Source organism: Empidonax traillii, unplaced genomic scaffold, assembly GCF_003031625.1.
Source record: "Empidonax traillii isolate 1590-97213 ecotype Southwest subspecies unplaced genomic scaffold, ASM303162v1 scaffold1:size7828297, whole genome shotgun sequence".
Taxonomy (NCBI): Eukaryota; Metazoa; Chordata; class Aves; order Passeriformes; family Tyrannidae; genus Empidonax; species Empidonax traillii.
In genome coordinates this window covers 3,576,296-3,594,871 of record NW_020955194.1, presented here as the reverse complement: position 1 = coordinate 3,594,871, position 18,576 = coordinate 3,576,296, and the positions used below count along the sequence as shown (strand labels likewise).

Below are 18,576 nucleotides of genomic sequence, written 5' to 3'. Positions count from 1 at the left end.
TGCTCTCGAACTGAATGTGTAGCTGGTTGATTGCTGGTTAACAATGATTAATAAATCAATAAATCACCAATTCTTTACTCGACTTAAACCACAGAGCTTATCAGTTTTTCCATGTGACAATCATTAGGGAACAAATAATGAAGAGGAAATAAATGCCTTTTTTTCCCTTAAGGATACAAAGGTATCAAAAGATGGATTCAGACAAAAAAAGAAGTTACTCGTTCAAACAACGTGTAAAGAAATGTAAGAATTATTTTCCAAAATATGTACTGCTAAATGGGTTAAAAATCGATTGAAAGAAATTCATGGAAGGAAAATGGTTGTTAAATATAATACTTATATCTGCTGAACCACAAATTATTGATTATACTGAATGCATTTGGTATTTGATTATACTAAATGTATATTGATATACTGAATGTATTTAGTACATTCAAATGTACTATTTGAATAATTATACAGGAGAGGTAACACTACATGTTTGTGCCATTCTAATATTTTTTTCTCAGGCATTTACCAGTAGCCATTGGTAGAAATAAAGATATCTGAGCAGTTGTCTGTTGTTTTCTTTCACTATTGCAAGTTTTTTTTTCTCTACTAAGAAATAGTTCAGGAGCATTTCTGCCATATTGCCTCAGTGCTGCACATAAATCTTTTTGTATGTCACAATAAATACCAAGGACATACTGAATTTTCACAAAACCACAAGTAACAAACTTCATAAACCAGTATGAGTTAAATTAAATAAAATTCCACTTGTTACGCTGATGGAGTTCCAAAGTCCCATCAAAGCCCAGAAACATTGGCACAGTGTACAATTTATGTAATGATTCTGTGGAAAACCCTTGGAAGTGCTGCAGTAATGCTCTGCTTTTCCCCCACCACAGGAATGATCCACAAAACTACATAAAATCAGTTCTCAGATCAGTGAATTTTCATCCAGACAAAACAAAGAAGAGGAGATGCCCCTGAGCTGGCTTCCCTTCACTCTCTGGGAAAACTTTATTCGATCAGCACCTTAAGAGAGGAACAATAAATGGTCCTCATTTGCCTAGGAATTAAGATGAAATGGTAGAGCCAAACAGTGAATGAAGAGCCATTCCTATGTGGAATTGGAAATCACTTGCTTCAAAGTGCTCTCACCTTTTTTTCCCTCTCTCTAGGAAATATTTTTAACAAGAAATAACAGATTTTTTTCATAGCACAGTTTTCTTCCAAAGATGAATTCTAGCATCACAAAGACCTAGATGTTATATCCAAGAAACCCAGTTTTAGGCCCATAAAAATACTTCTCAATATTACTCTAGGTTTAATCACAGTGACATCCTAATCTTTCCTAAGAAAGATAAAATAACACATCATAGCTCCACTTAGTTTCAGAAGGAAGTATTTTCACAGGAGTTCAGTGACAGAGCAGCACTGCTGACGGCTCGGTTGTTAGAGCTGTTTTCTTGGGAAGTGCCTTTAACTATTAAAATATTGCACTCTATCAGACTATGAGGACACTTACCCTGTTTCAAAGACACATGCTGATGTCAAGGCAATGTGTTCCAGAGAATTCCAACGTTTCAAACATGTTTCACAGGGACAAAATACAGTCACTGGATTAACTTTTTGTTGTAGTTATGCAAGGCACATGACCAAAGTGATCTTACCTTCAAATGTGGAACATGGAAGGGGTGAATGGGGTAGGAAGGATCAAACTGGACTACAATCTACTGGCAAACTACTAATCTACTATAGGCTTTTTAAAAAATAAATTCTGGATACATTGTGTCAAAGAGAGTTTAATGCCAGCATCTTTCAAAACAGTATCAAAAATGTTTCATAATCTCAACATAAGTATTGATTCCATTAACATTTTTATTGAATGACATTTACTCATTTTGATTTCTTTCTTCTCCTGTTCTCATTTTCAAATAGCACTTAAGTAACTATTTTTCTAGAAAATGAATGTCAATACTGTGTTCTGTTTACAAAAATTTCCCAGACCACCCATTAGCATAGAATTTAAGTAACAGGGCTGTGTGACGAGTCCCTATCTCTTCATTTGCCAGTTCAACTCCCAATAGTTGAAACAGTAATGCAATATCTTACAAAAATAACTTGAAAGATTTGTTTGTGTTTTAAAAGGAAACTCCAGAAGTATTAACCTTGTCTTTTCAGAAAAGAATTCAGACTTTCTTGCCACTTTCTTTACTATTCCATCTGGCTTATAGCTCTAACTCTTTTGAGAGATCAGAGATGTGATTTTTTTAGGAGGGAAAAGCACAGATCTCCTCCAGTGAGGAAAAGCTTTGGCTCAGATACTGAAAACATGTATATGCTTCACATAGCAACCCTTCTTGAGAACCTTAGAGTTAGATGACTAAAGCAATGTAGTGTTTTGTAGGCAGATATAGAATCTTTTGTGTGCTGCACAGTATAAACACGTAAAAAAAGTTTACAAGTGTATTTTCAAATTCTTTTCACCAAGGGTGATAGTTAAAGTTATCCCTGAACAGATACATTCTGACTCTAACATAAGCTAGGCCAGATCCTGAGACTTTTGGCACACAACACATGGCTGTGTGCCAAACACCAACATTATTAGTCAGCCTTAAGGCCTTTGAAAAACCGCAGGTCATCACTTACTCAGGACTGCATTTCCATTTACCTCCCATCAGCTGACCCAAAATTTGGCAACTTGTCTTTTCTTTAATTGATGCTGAGTACTCAAACATTTTACCAATGTATGAACAGAAGAAAAGTAGGAGGAATAAATATGGACTGACACCAAAATTTAAAAGTATGTGTATTTGCTAATTTACTGACACTCCTTTCATATAAGGCACATTAATAAGTGAGCTGTCCTGCAACTAATACTTATGTATTGATTCAAAGGCAAAGAAGATTACACTGTTGCAATGTATAATTCATGTTGTCAAACACAACATTACAATTTAATTAAGAGGCAAACACAGTTTACCTCCTCAGCAATTATTTTTAAATCTGTGTCATCCATGATAAATGTGATTGTAAAAATGACTGTATCAACAACTTACGATTTCTCTTATAAAAGTTTCCCAAATCTAAACATTTTCTCAGTCTTTTTCAAGTAAATGGCACTTAAATGCATGATAATGTATTTTGACTACATTAGAAGTTTCTTTTAAGTAATAAAAATCAATCTGCCATCATTCCAAAGTTTTCTGAACAGGCTTAAAATGCATGTCCCGTAGTCTATGCTATTTTAGCGTTAAATAATGAGGTAGCACATTGTTCCAAAATTGTTCTGAATTATGTAAACCATTTGCTACATGCTGTTTGGACTTCATGATTTGTTTAGAGTTGTTTGGTAAAGCAGTACTTTCTGTCTTTTCTGTCTTCCTGGATTTGCTTTTCTTTTGTGGAAGCTTATTATGATAATTTTTTCTTTTATCTTTTGCTTTTTCCTCTTCCTCTTCTTCTTCCTCCTCTCCCTCATCCTCTTCTTTCTCCTCTTCCTCATCCTCTTCTTCCTCCTCTCCTACATCCCTTTCCTTCTCTTCTTCTTCCCCCTCTCCCTCTTCCCCTTCTTCTTCTCCATCTTCCCCTTCTTCTTTTCCCTCTTCCCCTTCTTCTTCTCCCTCTTCCCCTTCTTCTTCTCCCTCTTCCCCTTCTTCTTCTCCCTCTTCCCCTGCCCCTTCTTCTTCCTCTCCTTCCTCTTCATCCTCTTCTTCCTCTTCTTCTTCTGCTTCTTCATCTTCTTCTGCTTCTTCTTCTTCCTGCACTCCCTCTTCTCCCTCCTCTTCCTCTTCTTCCACTCCTTCTTCCTCATCTTCCTCTTCTTCCACTCCCTCTTCTTCCTCATCTCCCTCTTCCTCTTCCATTACCTCTTCTCCCTCTTCTTCCTCATCTCCCTCTTCTTCTTCCACTGCCTCTTCTTCCTCATCTCCCTCTTCTTCTTCCACTGCCTCTTCTTCCTCATCTCCCTCTTCTTCCACTGCCTCTTCTTCCTCATCTTCTCCAACTCCCTCTTCTTTTTCCTCCCCCACTCCCTCATCCTCTTCTACTCCTTCTTCCTCTTCTTCATTTCCCCCCTCTTCTTCTTCCTTTTCGTCTTCTCCACCCTCCTCCCCTTCTGCTTCTGCTTCTGTTCCTTTTTCTTTCTCCTCATCTTTTCTTTCCTCCTTAACTTCATCCTCCCCTTCTTCTCCTTCTTCCACTCCATCCTCCTCCTCTTCTGCTTCTGCCTCTGTTACTTCTTTCTCCTCATCTTTTCTTTCCTGTTCCACTTCATCCTCTCCCTCTCCCTCTTCTCCTTCTTCCACTCCATCCTCCTCCACCTCCTTAGTCCTCATATCTTCTTCTTCCTGTTCTTCTTCAGATACTTCTTCTTCCTTCCCTGCCAATGGTTCTCCTAACTCCTTCTCTTCACCCTCTTTGTCTTTTTCTTTCTCCCTTTCTTCATTTTCTTCTTCATCTTCCTTCTCATCCTCTCCTTCCTCTTCTGTCTCTGCCTCTTTTTCTTCCTCCCCCTCTCTATATTCACCTCCTTCCTCACTCTCATTTCTTCCCTCACTTCTAATCTGCTCCTCCTTTTCTTTTTCAGCGCCTTCCTCTTTTGCATACTTCTCCATATCCTCCTTTTCTCCCTCACTCAGTATTTCTTCTTCCTCCATCAGCCTGCCTTGGTCATCTCCTTGATCTTTGTCATCTTCCTGATTAACCTCTTCAGTCTCCTCTGCACTCTCATTCTCACTGTCTTTCTCAGCCTGTGATTCCTGTCTTCCATTTTCTTCATTATCTTTTTCCTCCTCATCTTCATCTTTTTCTGCTGAAACTTCATCTCTGCCTTTCTTACACTCACTGTCTTCTTCTTCCTCCCCTAGTTTACCTTCAATGTCAATTGCTTCATCTAGTTTTTCACTTTCACCCTTTTCACTGCCTCTACTCTCCTGCTCTTGATCAGAATCCTCCCCGTTCTTAATTTCTAACTGCCCATCTTCATCAGATTTAGCATCAGAGTTTGTTTCTTCCTCATTCTGGCTTTTTAAATCAGTCTCTTCTACACAATCTTTCTCATTGTTTCTTATTTGCATCTCCTCAATCTCACTGTCTTCTTTTCCTAAGTCCAAATCTTCCACGTTTTCTACTGTTCTTATCTTCTGGATGTCTCTGCCTTCACTGTAGTCCTCTTCTTTCTTCCTACGCTTAAGCACATACTTTTCAAGATCATAACTACTTTCCTCAGTTGAAGACGATGACATGGTTACAGATATTTTAAACCCTATCTTCTCTGTACTACTTTCTTCTCCTTTGATGTGTGTTTTTTCACTCTTCTCAGATTTTTCAGCAACATCCTTTATTTTGTTTTGACTTTTTATTGCTTCTCGACTTTCTTCCTTTTGAACGGGATTGTATTTTTCTACAATTAAGGAATCATCAGTCCGGGGATGATCTCTGGATGCAGAAGGACGGACCTCTATTTTAAGGGATTGCTTAGATTTAATGGCTTTTGACTTTTTATCAGAAGAATTTGTCCTTTCAGACAGAACTTGATTTTCAGTTGGAAAATTATAAGTTACATCCTCTCTGAAAAATTCAGGATTTTCCACATATTCTTCTTCGCTTTTCACTAACCTGCTTTTGTCCCCAGTCACTTGTTGAACACCCCTTTTCAAAGTACTAACACTTTGTGCGTACTCAGATTTACCTTTTGTTGGTTTTTTTTTGGCTACAGGCTTCCCTACAAAGGCACCACTCTTTTCTAAATCTTGTCCTGGTGACTCTGAAAGTGAGGACTGCTTTTGTAAAGAGCCAGAGTCCAATTTTGAGCCCTCCTTTGTGCAATCAGAATCTTTGTTTTTCAGCCCACCCTTACCATCTCTTTTCAGTTTCACATTTTTATTGTTCTTCTATTCCACACGAGAAGCAGAAAATTAAAAAGAAAGAAAAAAAAAGCATTAAAGACAAATGACAGCAAAAGAAAAAAGTTACAAAAGCATCTGAACAAGAAAAGAAACAATTTGTGCGAGGGGATTAAAAGACAGCACAAAAAGTAGCATATTTCACATGAAATTAATTTGCCAGTGCATCTATGAGAAGAAGTAACATTCTGTTAATAATTCATGTGTTGCTACACCTTTCTGACTAAGCCAGCACTGCAAGGGAATACAGGAAGGACTGTGCATCCAGTACCACTTCTCATGAGGTTACGGCAAACAGAAGGAGTAAGTTCAGTTCTTTTACACCTTCCTCCACCTCTCCCCTGGAAAATCTTCTGATGCACTCTCTGCTATGCTCCTTCTAAGAAGTTTGAAAATCTGCTGCCCTTCTGCTTTAAATTGTATGCTTATTTAACAAATTTTGCAGAATAATTTTTAAAACCTAAAATAACATTATAAAGAAATATAACAAAATGCTGAAAAGACGGGATCACTTTAGGAGTGAAATAAGAAGGTAATACAAAGTATTTTAACTTCATGATTAAATCCAGTAATTTTGCTTCTTTAAATATAATCTATGGTGAATATCTGTCAGTAAAGTTTTTACTTACACTGTGTCCCAAAAGTCAATTGAAATATTTTCGTACCAACAAACCAGTAGAAATGAATGTATGTGAAATGTGTATTTGTGTCTCTTTCTCCTTAAACTGGTGAAACTCTATATACTCTCATCTCAAACCACACTGGATTTGAGGAGTTCTATGTGCCTGCACAAATTCTCTCTGACTTCAGTCAGCTTCTTAGAATTTTAGCTTAGAATTGGATATTCAGAAAATTAGCAAGAGGAGGCCAATAAATTTGTCTAGTTTTTTTGCCTTGCAAAAACAATGCAGTACCAGGATAACATAAGAATTGCAGATTTTTTTGAACATCAGTGTAAATACACATGTATATAATTAGTTACAGTACCTTCTGTTTTTGGAGGGGTGATAATTCTACAGACCAGTCACCAGGATTCAATTTCATAGCATGTGTCTGCAAAAAATAAGATCTTTATTAAAAAAAAAAATTTATATATATATATATATATATAACTAACAGGTAAAGTAGCATCAAAGCTCAGTTCTACTAAACAGAGCTATTTTATGAACATTTTAATATTACTGTAGTTAGGTTAAGACAAATCTGTATGATCATTAAACTCTCCTTTTCACTTCCACTCCTTCATTTACTACTTATAAAGTGAGTGGTAACCAGCCTAGATGGTCTGTAGAGACTGAAAGCCCACAAGCACATTTGAGATCCACTTTCCACTCGCCATGAAGTTGAGGCTACAAATATAACACCTGATCATCACAACCTTCAACTCAACATCCAGTTTGATACCACAGCCTTGAAAGAATATGTTAAAAGGAACATTACACAGCAGACAATTCTCCTTGGAATCTCTCTTCTACATAAAGCAAAAAACCAAAAGGTAAGGCAGAATATTACTAGGTGGGCATGTATAGTGAGATTTTGGTCATATTTCCAAATGATCAGATAATGTTCTTTGCTGCTGTTTGTTAACTGCTTTTGCCTTAATCATCATAATCTTTTTCATCACAGTTGTGGTTTCAGACTTCCAAAAATTTGTATCATCAATATGACATTAAAGGTTTTCCTCCACCTGTCACACTCGTCAATAAGATACATGTTGCCATAGTCTAGAAAAATTGAGGCAACTACGCTATATCAGGGTATTTTCATTTAAATTCAAGAAGAGTGATCATTTTATTTTGCATTTTGACAAGCTTGCCTGATGGGCTTTCTTCAAACTTACTGTTTCATTCTGATAAATGTTTTAAAATTGATTCATGATAAGCTCAAAACCTAAAAGGAGAAGGAAATCTAGCTCATAAAGTGTGCAATATGTAAATAAGGCCAGGCTGTGCATTGTATGTGGAAACATGTTTTTGTCTTGTAAATCAAGTTTCGTAACTGCAAAATAAATGGTATGTACAAACAGACTGTTAAATTACTAAGTACTTTTAAGTACAAGCAAATAATAATTCCTGTAAAATGTGCAATCCCTCCAGCATAACTGACAATATATTCAGAGCTGAATTCACAGAGAGTTTCCATTCCATCAAAGGCTAAAAAAAGACAAAACCCAACTCTCTTTCCAGTGCACTGCATTAAGGCCTGGACATGTCCTTTCTGCTGAGTGAACAAAACTGTTTTAGAAAAGTGTACAAGTGATAAGGTGAACATGTTTTTTAAATAAAAGAAGTATGTAGGAACAAGCTTGGGGATCACCAAATAATCAAAATGTCTGCTTTTCGGTCTTCTCTTTAATATGCTCCACCTGTACTAAACCTCTTCTGGAAATAGGAAAAGATAGCTCTTCTGCTTCATTTCCTGCAATTCTCTCTTGGAAATCATCAAGAAAATCAAGGTCAGAGATGAAGATCACCATGTGGCATCTGGCATCTTTTTCCTTTTCTTTCTGATTGCCAGAGCTAAAAAGTGGGTAGGGGCTGCATTACTTGGACTGCTTTAATCTCAAACTACAACATTACTTGGGATAATAGAACATATTTTAGCATTGGATAATGATGGCATGAAATGCCTGCCCATTTTACTTTCAGTACTTCTTGGTGTCACATAGGATGTTCTGGGCTAGTTGGGAGTTCCGTACTAGAACTTGAAGTGTGATTTAGCTTCTTTGTCTTCCTCTGCATAAAAAATGATTGAATTACAGATCCATTATTGGAATATATTACCATATTTAGGATGTCAGTTGTATCTCCCAGGTTTCTGTCAGTACTGTCATTATCTGAATCTTCTTCTGCAGAGGCTTCACCAGGCTTACCCTTTCGATGATCATTTTCTACAAGGTAAAATAGGGGGAAATGAACAAATTCCATCGGGAAAATCAATATATAGCAAACAGAGCACCCTACGCTTATAAAATAGAGATTATTTCTAATTTTCTGACGTAGAACTGAAGTACTGAGATTCCTCATTCCCCCATCTTAAGACACAGAAAAAACACTTCCATCTCCTTTTCTTCATTGTTAACATTAGAGGTTAGTAATGAGATCAACAATCTAGTCTCGGTGATCTCTGACCATTTCTGCAGGCTTTCAAAGCATAAATATTACATGGGACATAGATTCTTTTGGATAATCTTTTGAATAATAGTGTAACAATTAGACCAAATTAGCTGCAGTCATGATCTCTACATTGCACATTGCCCATGCAGTGGATGGAGAGACAGTGAGATTAACTCCAATGCAGCATTATAAAAATGTTCCTATTTAATTTTCAGGATCACCTCAAGTCCATCAGGTATGACTATTCCATACAGCACAAAACCTGAGGTTTTAGGCCTAGGAAGGCTCTAAAGGCAATTCAAATTTCACTGCATTGCTTTCCTGGAACCAGAAATGCTAGTGGACATGCTGGCTGCTTTACAAATAATCATACTAATTTTAACTGAATTAATTACTTTCAAATTAGATTTGACTGTCCAATAAATCTGAGCTAACCTTTACACAGAAGCACTGCATTCTGCACTCTTCAGCACTGCTCCTTCAACATGCCCAGGAACCCAGATAAGTCCAGAACTGCTCTAGAGAATCTGTGCAAAAGTCCAGTGTTGCATCAGTATTATGGTTATCCAGGCTTTTGCATTAGCTAGAATATTATAAATCCTTATTATCTTAGACAATAGAGAGTATTTTGCATTTCCAAGTAAAGAAGAAAAGTCCTGTAAGAATTAGTAGACCTCTTCTCTTATCCAAGTTCTCTTGTAGACCTTCATGTCTCTACCTAAAAATTGTCCCTAACAATTTTTTTTCTGTAATTCCCTTTTTTTTGGTGAAAATGGAGAGAGCAGTTAATATTCTTACAGTCTTTTTTTGTGAAGTCCTATTTCTAAAGGCTTAAGGAACCACAGCTGCAATTTAGAAGTTGTTTTTTCTTTCACTCAAGCCTCCTCTAAATCTCTGAGCATGTTTTCCAAACATGAATAGTGTGAGGCAGTTTTTTGTCTGCATTTCTCAGCTTTCATCTCTGTATGCTCTTGAGGTAAGACGTGAGCAAAATTTGGGACTAAAGTCTGTTTATCTTCTGTTTGTTTACTGGAATTAGAGTATAAGGGAGTTTAATCAGAAGTGGTGAAGTGGTGAAGACTGAACTCAAACCTCCTTTCATACTCAAACTGAGCATCATTTATGAATGATGAGAGCCAATCTAAACTTATCAGAAGACAGCAGCAAGATGTGGGGACACTTCACCTTTTTCACTGTCTCCATCTGTCGCAGATTCAGCTTTAGGAAGACTTGTTGCAGAAAAACTGAATGGGGTAGTGTTGCTTGTCATAGGCAATGAAGATTTTAAGAACCTTTCTCCCAGTGGGGGCAGAGTTTGTGCCATTCGAATAAACTGTTCTGGTGACCTTTCCTTTAGAAGATAAAAAGAATATATTGAGAATAAGTGTAGAAGAACAAAATGTAAGCAATTTCTCATATTAAATAGTGGTATTTTCTTTTAGTCAATGATAATTTTTATACAAAGCAGAAAAAAATATCTTCAATATTTCAATTATTTATAGTCCTAAAAAGTGGACAGGTACATAGAGGGATTTTTTTAGATTGTTTATACACAATAATTTCAAGCAATCTTAAAATACAGAAAAAGGGGAAAAAGAACTTATATTCAAAATTTCTACTTAAAATGAAAAACTACTCTTTCAAATAACACTGAGATATTTAATCCACAACATCAATACATTTTTACAAAACAAATGCAGATTTTAGTAGAGTTAGTTTTCAGAGAGGTAAGTGAAATAATCCAACTCATCATGCTACTTAAAGGAATCACATGGAATGCATAGTGGAAATAAAGCTGAAAAGACTACTGTTTTTAGTAGTTACAGGATTTAGGGATATTTTAAGCTGATTGTGAAATGTTCTCCTTATATATTTTATAAACTATGAACTTGCTTAATATATTCAAGGGCTCGGAGGGAACAACAAAAGAGTCAGGTTCTTGGCATCATTTAAAAATATTTATAAAATATTTTTAAAAATGCAGTGGAACAGGTTCTACATTTTAGAACAACAACAAAAAAAATACAATTTGAACTTTTTTCACAGAAATAAACAAGCAAAATCAGACCAATACCTATGTTTTTCCTGCATCCATTTTTGGGATCAGGGTAAATACTAATTTTTCTTTTTATACATTAAAATTATACATTTATCTTAAGACGATGTATTTATCTGTTGGGTATATGGTGTGATTTTTAGCTTTAGAAGTGATTTTGTTTCCTAAAAGAAGTATGTCAGCTCTAAACAGATCTGGATTTACCCTCTCCCGACGTCGCATTCGTGCTGCTGACAGCTGCAAGGTGTCTGCCAGTACAAAGTCTCCACTCATTTTAGGGATGGTAGCAGTCAAAGGATTCTCATATAAATCTTCCAAGAGTATTTCTTCAGATCCTTTAGGTCTTGGAGCAGCAAAAACCAGCATGTGACAACCACCACAAGCAACCTACAGCTCCAAAAAAAAGGTCTGATTATTTCAAGTATCAATACAAGAGTGGCATTTTCTTACATCATCTCAAGGGTCTTAGATTATAAGAAAAATGCAACAAAGGTAAGACATACCAAATTGCTTTAAATTTTGCTCCTAATTACATCAGCAAGATAAAAATCCCTAATTATGTTCACTAATGACTAGTGATCTATCTTCACTTCTTCTTAGCTGAACACAATATATTTGTATTGAACAGAACAAAAGACAGATATTTCCACTGATTTTCAAGAGATTTGAGCTAATTATTTTGATACTAGTCAAATGTGGCCAATACTGGTGGTTTCAGTTACACAGATCTAGTTGTTTTATCTCAAAATCCACAAAATGTAAAGCAAATCGTAATCTCTCCAATATATGCAATATTATTTCACAAAGATCAGAAGTTTCACATTTTAAAAAGTTTAAAAACTTCACCACTTCTAATTAAACTTCCTTAAACTCTAATACCAGTAAACAAACAGAAGATAAACAGACTTTAGTCCCAAATTTTGCTCAATCCTGAGTCATGTTAGCATTTTTGAAGCTGACAATTCTGTGACACTTATTTCTTCTACACTTTGAAAAATAGACAAAAACAATTCCCTTAAAATGAAAGAGTATTTCTGTTTCTCATACCATTTGGATTCTAAAAAGTAAAACCTCAAATATTCTCAAGGTTTAAAAACATCCCGCTGTACTAAAATTGCCAAAATTGAAAAGGTGACACTCCGGTGTTTTCAGAAAAGATATCAATTTCCCCCTATTCCAACAATCTAAGAGTAATAAACATTTCATTTTATAGGCTACCACAGCTCTATACACCAAATCACCATAGCAAAAAAATACTGAATAAAACGTTAAAAAAGAGTCTATATGTGTAGTCCAAGCCAAAGAAATTCTAAACAGGTAAGCATACATAATTTCTTTTTTCTTTCAACTTGTGTTGTCATCTAATTAAATGTTAAAGAAATAAATACTTCTATAATAAGATTTCAATTCTCATTAATAACGTGTTTCATAAAAAGGTGTCAGAGAAGCACGAACAAAAGTTTTACCAAAAGCACTGTGAACTTCAAGAAATTATAACACAGAGTGGGATCAAACAGGTTTGTAAAACTCTCTTCTCCAAAGCCCAACTTGCCATGTCGTCCATCTCCAAAAGTAAACATGAGGCCATTCTCTACATATGGGAAAAAAGGATGTTACAACCAAGATTCAATACAAAACCAGGACAGAATCAGAATAACAGGCCATGAAAGTAAGGAATACTTTTCTTCCAAAACCAAAAGCTGAACAATTATTTTTGGAATTTCAACAGATGAATATGATTTTAAAAAATATGCATGTTTTCAGACAAAGGACTGTCTGAGATGCAAGTTAGTCTAGACAATTCGTAAAAAAAAAAAAACAAAAAACAAAAAACAAAAAACACCCTAACAAAATAACAAGATTTAAACAGTAGAGAAAAACAAAGGCATCTAAGCAAGAATTTTGTTAGAGCAAGGCAGGTTTATGAGGCTATAATTCCCCAGGAGATACAGGGCACAGAGTCACGCGTGGCATGGTTGTGAATCAGGAATTCCGTCTGGCTTCCTCACTGACTCATTTACCCTTCAGAACCAGTACACTTGCACATTTTCTGCTACTGTTTATTGTATAACAGATACAATAGCAAATTGTTGGAAGTTCATTTCAGACTTTTGCACTTACATACCTGCTATTACAGCAGTGTGATTTTCCCCACATGCAACATTACGTATTTTATGCTTCTTCAAGTGCTTCACAGACTTTGGTACGGAAGATTCAAAAACAAAAGTACCATGGCCCAGCTGCCCATATTGTCCAAGTCCAAAAGTATAGACATCTGTCTCTGAAATTGCACAGGCAAAGTAAATAAAAAATATGCTAATATATATACATATATATATTTATATAGTAAACGGCTTTCTATTAGCCAAAGGGAAGGCAACTGATATCAGCAACAAAAAAGCAATTTTTAATCAATTAAAAAAATAATTAAAAAAATGTACTATCCCTAATCAATTACATTTATCAATTAATAACAACATACGACATAATAAAAATAAAAATAAAAATAAAATAAAAAAAAAAAAAAACAAAAACTGAAGCACTAAAATATATACAGAAATTTTTGAATGATTCAATATGCCATATATTTTCTAACATAAATGCAAAATAACCCACTGGTCACAAATAAATGAGGTACCAATTAAAAAAAAAAATTAACGAAAGTTACATACTGCAATCAATTCAAGACCACAATGTTTACACATATGTGCATTTTCAAGTGCAATAGTCTCATCTTAATTTCTCTTTACCTTCACGTACCTTGTATGACCCTAAAATTCATAGACAAGACCTCTTTAAACCAATATTCATTTGTATGTAAGAAGTGACTGGAACAGAAGAGGTTTCAGCATTCTGTTCAGCTACCAAATCAGCCCTGCACTAAATACAGAGAAGACTACAATTGTGTTATCTTGTGACAGAATAATCATCTTTCCACATTTACATTTTGTCTGTTTAATGGTCTGTCTGTGCCAGGAAAAAGAATAAAAGCTTCTCCAATGCAATAAAGATTCTTGGTGTGTCCATCCCTGGCGCTCCATCACAACAGGGGAAGACTGTGAAGCTTGGAAATCTTGATGAGGTCATGCTTGAAAAGAGAAGTTCTTTGGGAAAAACAAGAAGTTTTCCTAGAATTTTATTCCCTGCTCCTTTTTCTTTTGCATGTGGGCAACAAAGGAAAAGCCAGAGAACTATTACTTGAAGTACTTGAAAAACTATTAAGTAAACCTGGGAAAGATTGGAAAGGACAAAAATTATTCTATGTTAAGTAAAAAGAACTTGGGAGCAAAAGATATTGTTACATCAGTGTTATGAATTCGGTGCAGAACATGCCCACTTTGACTGCAGAGATGCCATCAGATCAAAATGGATCCACAAACTGGAGAAAAACTAAAAACTGATCATGTAACCATTCCCTCAGATAAATCCTTCAATAAATCCTTCACTGCTGTCAGGGAAAGAGAAAGCAGAGAACAGACTCAGTTACAAATCACTACCACAGTACACTTACACTAAACTTTCCGATTTTAAAAGAACCTCGATGAAATAATGCACTACATATGGAAATGTTCTTTCTAGGAAAGGCTTTGCCCTTTCTATTCCTTTAAAACTGTGCCATATTAAGATGTCATGAATTCCCACTGTAAGAAAACCCAACGGTCTCACTTTTTTCCAGATTGTAGATGAAAGATATTGAGTAAACCTTTTTTTTTTTTTTTTTTTTTTTACTAAATGCAATGGGAAAGCTCCCTCTGCTGGAAATTTTAGTGGAAGAAAGCAACACCTTCTCAGGAGCTTTAGAAAGTAAACCCAGAAATTTCCTGTAACATTTAGACTTTCTGCACAAGGATCAAGAAACTACACCTGAAAGACAGGAGCTTTTTCTAAGCAAACCAGAGTCTCCTATTCATTTTAGCAAATTACTTCCTCAGGATGGCTGATTCCATAAATTCTGCTTAGAAGTATTGCATTTGTCTTAACGTTTCTTTGGAAATTGGTAGATCTTGTAATTTTCAAATTATATGGTTTTATATGATTAACGTAATTACTTTGAGTGAAGTTGGAGGGTTTTTTTCACATTATCTTTAATTCTAGCACGAAATAAGCAATGTATTCTTCCTTTGCGTCTAGAGGGAGATGTTCTCAAATGTTAATTTTAAAAGTGCAGGAAATTTTTTCTTTTATCTCTTTCTGCTGACAATGAGGAGAAAGGGGCGATCCCAAGCTGGGCTGGAGCGTCTTTATAAGAACAATGACTTCTGCTGCTGCTCTTACAGACCAGGGGCACCTAAATGTTGCTCCTCCTAAACTTACTTCTTAGTCAATTAACAGGGCACAGGAAGAGAAAAACCTTGCATCTTTCTTAAGCAATTCACTGCTCTGGTGTGGCAGTGAGGCCGAACCTCAATAATAACCTCATTTAGTAGAAATGAGGTATTTTCTCCAATCTGTCCTTATAAATACATGGAAAGAAAAGTGAATGGCAAAGCAACCTCATACACTTAGTGATAAAATGACAGTGATAAACTTCCCCATTCTGAACTTGGATTTGCCTACAGTAAAAAATTGCACTGTCTCCAGTGCATCTGTGCAGGCATATTTTGTAATCTCCATGATTACTGGCACTATCAATAAAATAGTCCTAGGCAAAAATCTATATAACTTTCATATTTTTTTTAAAACATGTCATTTACCTAAAGAACTGTGTGAGCTCTGAGAATGTTTTTAGGAATTATGTATTCACTGATATGTATTTAAGGCTACAGATGAAGTTTAAAAACCCACAGAACTAAACCAGAGCAAACAGGTATGCTTACATCATAGAATCATGGAATCACAGCATGGTCTGGGTTGGAAGGGACCTTAAAGATCATCTAGTGTCAACCCTCCCTGCCACAGGCAGGGACACTTTTCACAAGACTAGGTTGTCCCAAGCCCCATCCAGCCTGGTCTTGAACACTTCCAGGGATGGGGCATCCACAACTTCTCTGGGCGACTTGTAGTGCCTCACCACCTTCTAAGTGAAGAATTTCTTCATCTAAATGTAGTCTCATTCAGTTTGAAGACATTCCCCCCTCATCCTGTCACTACATGCTCTTATAAATAGTCCCTCTCCATTTTTCTTGTGGGCTCTCTGCAGGTTCTGGAAGGTTGCAATTAGTTCACCCCAAAGCATTCTCTTTTCCAGCTGAACAACCCCAATTCTCTCAGCCTTTCCTCATGGGAGAGGTGATCTATCCCTCTGATCATCTTGGTGGCCTCTCCCCATAGATTAATTTCCAAATATTATTACTATTATTATTATTACTGTAACTATTATGTCAATGGGCTATTCATTCTTACAGTAGCTTTCTTTTTAAACATCTTATACTGAAAAATGTTACTGCAAAAAATCATCTATCAACACAATACTCAGTATTACCAGACCTAGTAATTGGATTTGGGGATTTCAGTATGAATAATATAAAGATTTAAGAATGATTTGAAAAATCTAGATAATCCCATGTGGTTTGAACAGTGGGTTCTGTCAGGAAAAGGTAGAGCTTTATCATCCTTTTCATCCTCTTTCAAAGGGTGTTGTGGTTTTCTTTTCTTTCTAAAAGACCTTGAGACAGAAGATGAAAAATCCAACATTTTACATACTAATGCACTAATGTGCTGTATTGTTGTGTCAAACATTCTATTCTTGAAGGACTTCTTCACTTTTTCCTTTGAAGAGCTATCTTTGCTTTCCCTCCTTTCAGAGAATGAAAGGAGGTAATATATCCTTCTGTAGGCAAGATTATTCCCAGAGGATCTGCCGTCATCTGAAAAAAACTGGAAGATATTAACGCCATTCCAAATCATCTGTTTCCTCTTCTCCAATGCCTAGATTCACATTTATTATTATCCTGTTAAAACGCTGGACTGAAAAAGTACACAAATTGTGATTGTTGCTCCCTTGCATTTCCTTTGAAAGTGATAACATCAATACCTTTCATTTTCAGCAGGAAGCAGCTGCAAGCACTGGGGTAGTGGGTAGTAGGTATTTCAGTCTCTGAGAGGGCTCCCGTGGGATGAGGATATGACCTTCTCGGACTGGCTGAACGACCGCCATGAAATTAATAGGTTTGTGCTACCTCAGGGAGAGAAAGCTTCTGAATGCTAGAATTTTTAACTGCAGTTTTGTTCCTTCTCTAGAACAACTGCATATATTAAAGGCAGAAGTAACGTTAAGGCTTGTAAAGAAGATAGATTCAAATACCAATACCATAGTCAGTATTTCAAAAATTTAACTTTAAGAGGGTTTTTTTATCCCCAAACATTGGTCTCAACAATTTAGTTCTTGCCCTTTGGGAAAAATAATTGAGTTTCCTATTTTGGAATTTCAGAGAAAAAAAAAAAAAAGGAATTATTTTAATATAAAATTCTACCACTTATTCTGATACTTGTTGGAGAGATTCTGAACAGTAGCTTCATTTATAACCCAGATAACAGTGGTTCTCACCATACAAAATTGCCAATAGTATAGATAAGTCATAAAAAAGAAATCAAATGAAGTGCTTTGGAACAGACTAATTATGCATGACAGTCAGGAAGAAACTTGCCTTGTACTTTGTAAGATAACTGGATTATGATTTCTTCTAATTTGATAAACCTTAAGTAGAAATGATGGCAAGAAATGAGCCAAGACGTGCAACAGTCTCTCCACATGACACTTCCTCCTACCCTATTGCTATGTTAAATGAGATAGATGAGGCTGGGGAATATTCAATACTCAGACACTCACTTCTTGGGTTTTTTTAAGAATGAAATGTCACATCCTTAAAAACTGGAAAGACCCTGAAAGGATGAGAACCATATCAGTATTGTGATATATTGTGTTACTAAGACCAAGCAGCACTCATTTTTATGGAAGATGATACATGAAATGAGGAATTTCTTCAAAATTGTACTGATTTCTTAATTCATGAAAATGAGCTTAAAACAGGTATAAATGCTTCTGCTCTTCTTCAAAGATATATCATCAGAATTCTCAATTTGTGGTCACTCTGTTTTATCTCAAGATGCAATTCAGGACTGATTTCAAGTTAAGTTTCTGGTGCTAAAACTATGTCACAATCACTTTTAAAATTATTATTGTCCATACCTATCCCTTTTCACATTTTTTTCCCAAATTTTTCTTTGAGACAGAAAAATTTCTCTATGTTAACACTATTGACAAAGTATCTTTCACTCCAGACAGTAGTTCCACTACCCTCTACTCTTTCACTCAGTGTCCTGGCAGAAGTTCACAGCTGTAACCAATTTAATAATAGCTGAATCACGTTAAAAAAACAACTATCTGACTTTTCACTCCTATAACAACTGCTGTTAATCTTTAGGAATCTTTATTTTGTTTGAGGTTATACTTTTCCTCTTTTGGTGACTCAACTAGATCTCCTGGCACTCAACACTTTGACTGACAGCTAAGCCAGCACTGAATTTCTTATTTGCCTTCTACTACAAAATCTATTTCCATAAGCAACTGAAT

General features: G+C 35.7%; 1 protein-coding gene across 1 annotated transcript in view; it reads right to left on the bottom strand.

The window, feature by feature from the left end:
* Window positions 1–227: 227 nt before the first annotated feature.
* RPGR (retinitis pigmentosa GTPase regulator) overlaps window positions 228–18,576 on the bottom strand; it is a 40,090-nt gene continuing 21,741 nt past the window's right edge. The window contains exons 8-14 of the mRNA XM_027892815.1: window positions 13,189–13,344; window positions 12,530–12,654; window positions 11,268–11,450; window positions 10,193–10,358; window positions 8,675–8,781; window positions 6,879–6,944; window positions 228–5,879 (exon numbers count right to left, since the gene is read on the bottom strand). Coding sequence (XP_027748616.1) covers window positions 3,228–5,879; window positions 6,879–6,944; window positions 8,675–8,781; window positions 10,193–10,358; window positions 11,268–11,450; window positions 12,530–12,654; window positions 13,189–13,344 — 3,455 coding nt within the window. The 3' untranslated portion in view covers window positions 228–3,227. The remainder of the gene's footprint in view (window positions 5,880–6,878; window positions 6,945–8,674; window positions 8,782–10,192; window positions 10,359–11,267; window positions 11,451–12,529; window positions 12,655–13,188; window positions 13,345–18,576) is intronic.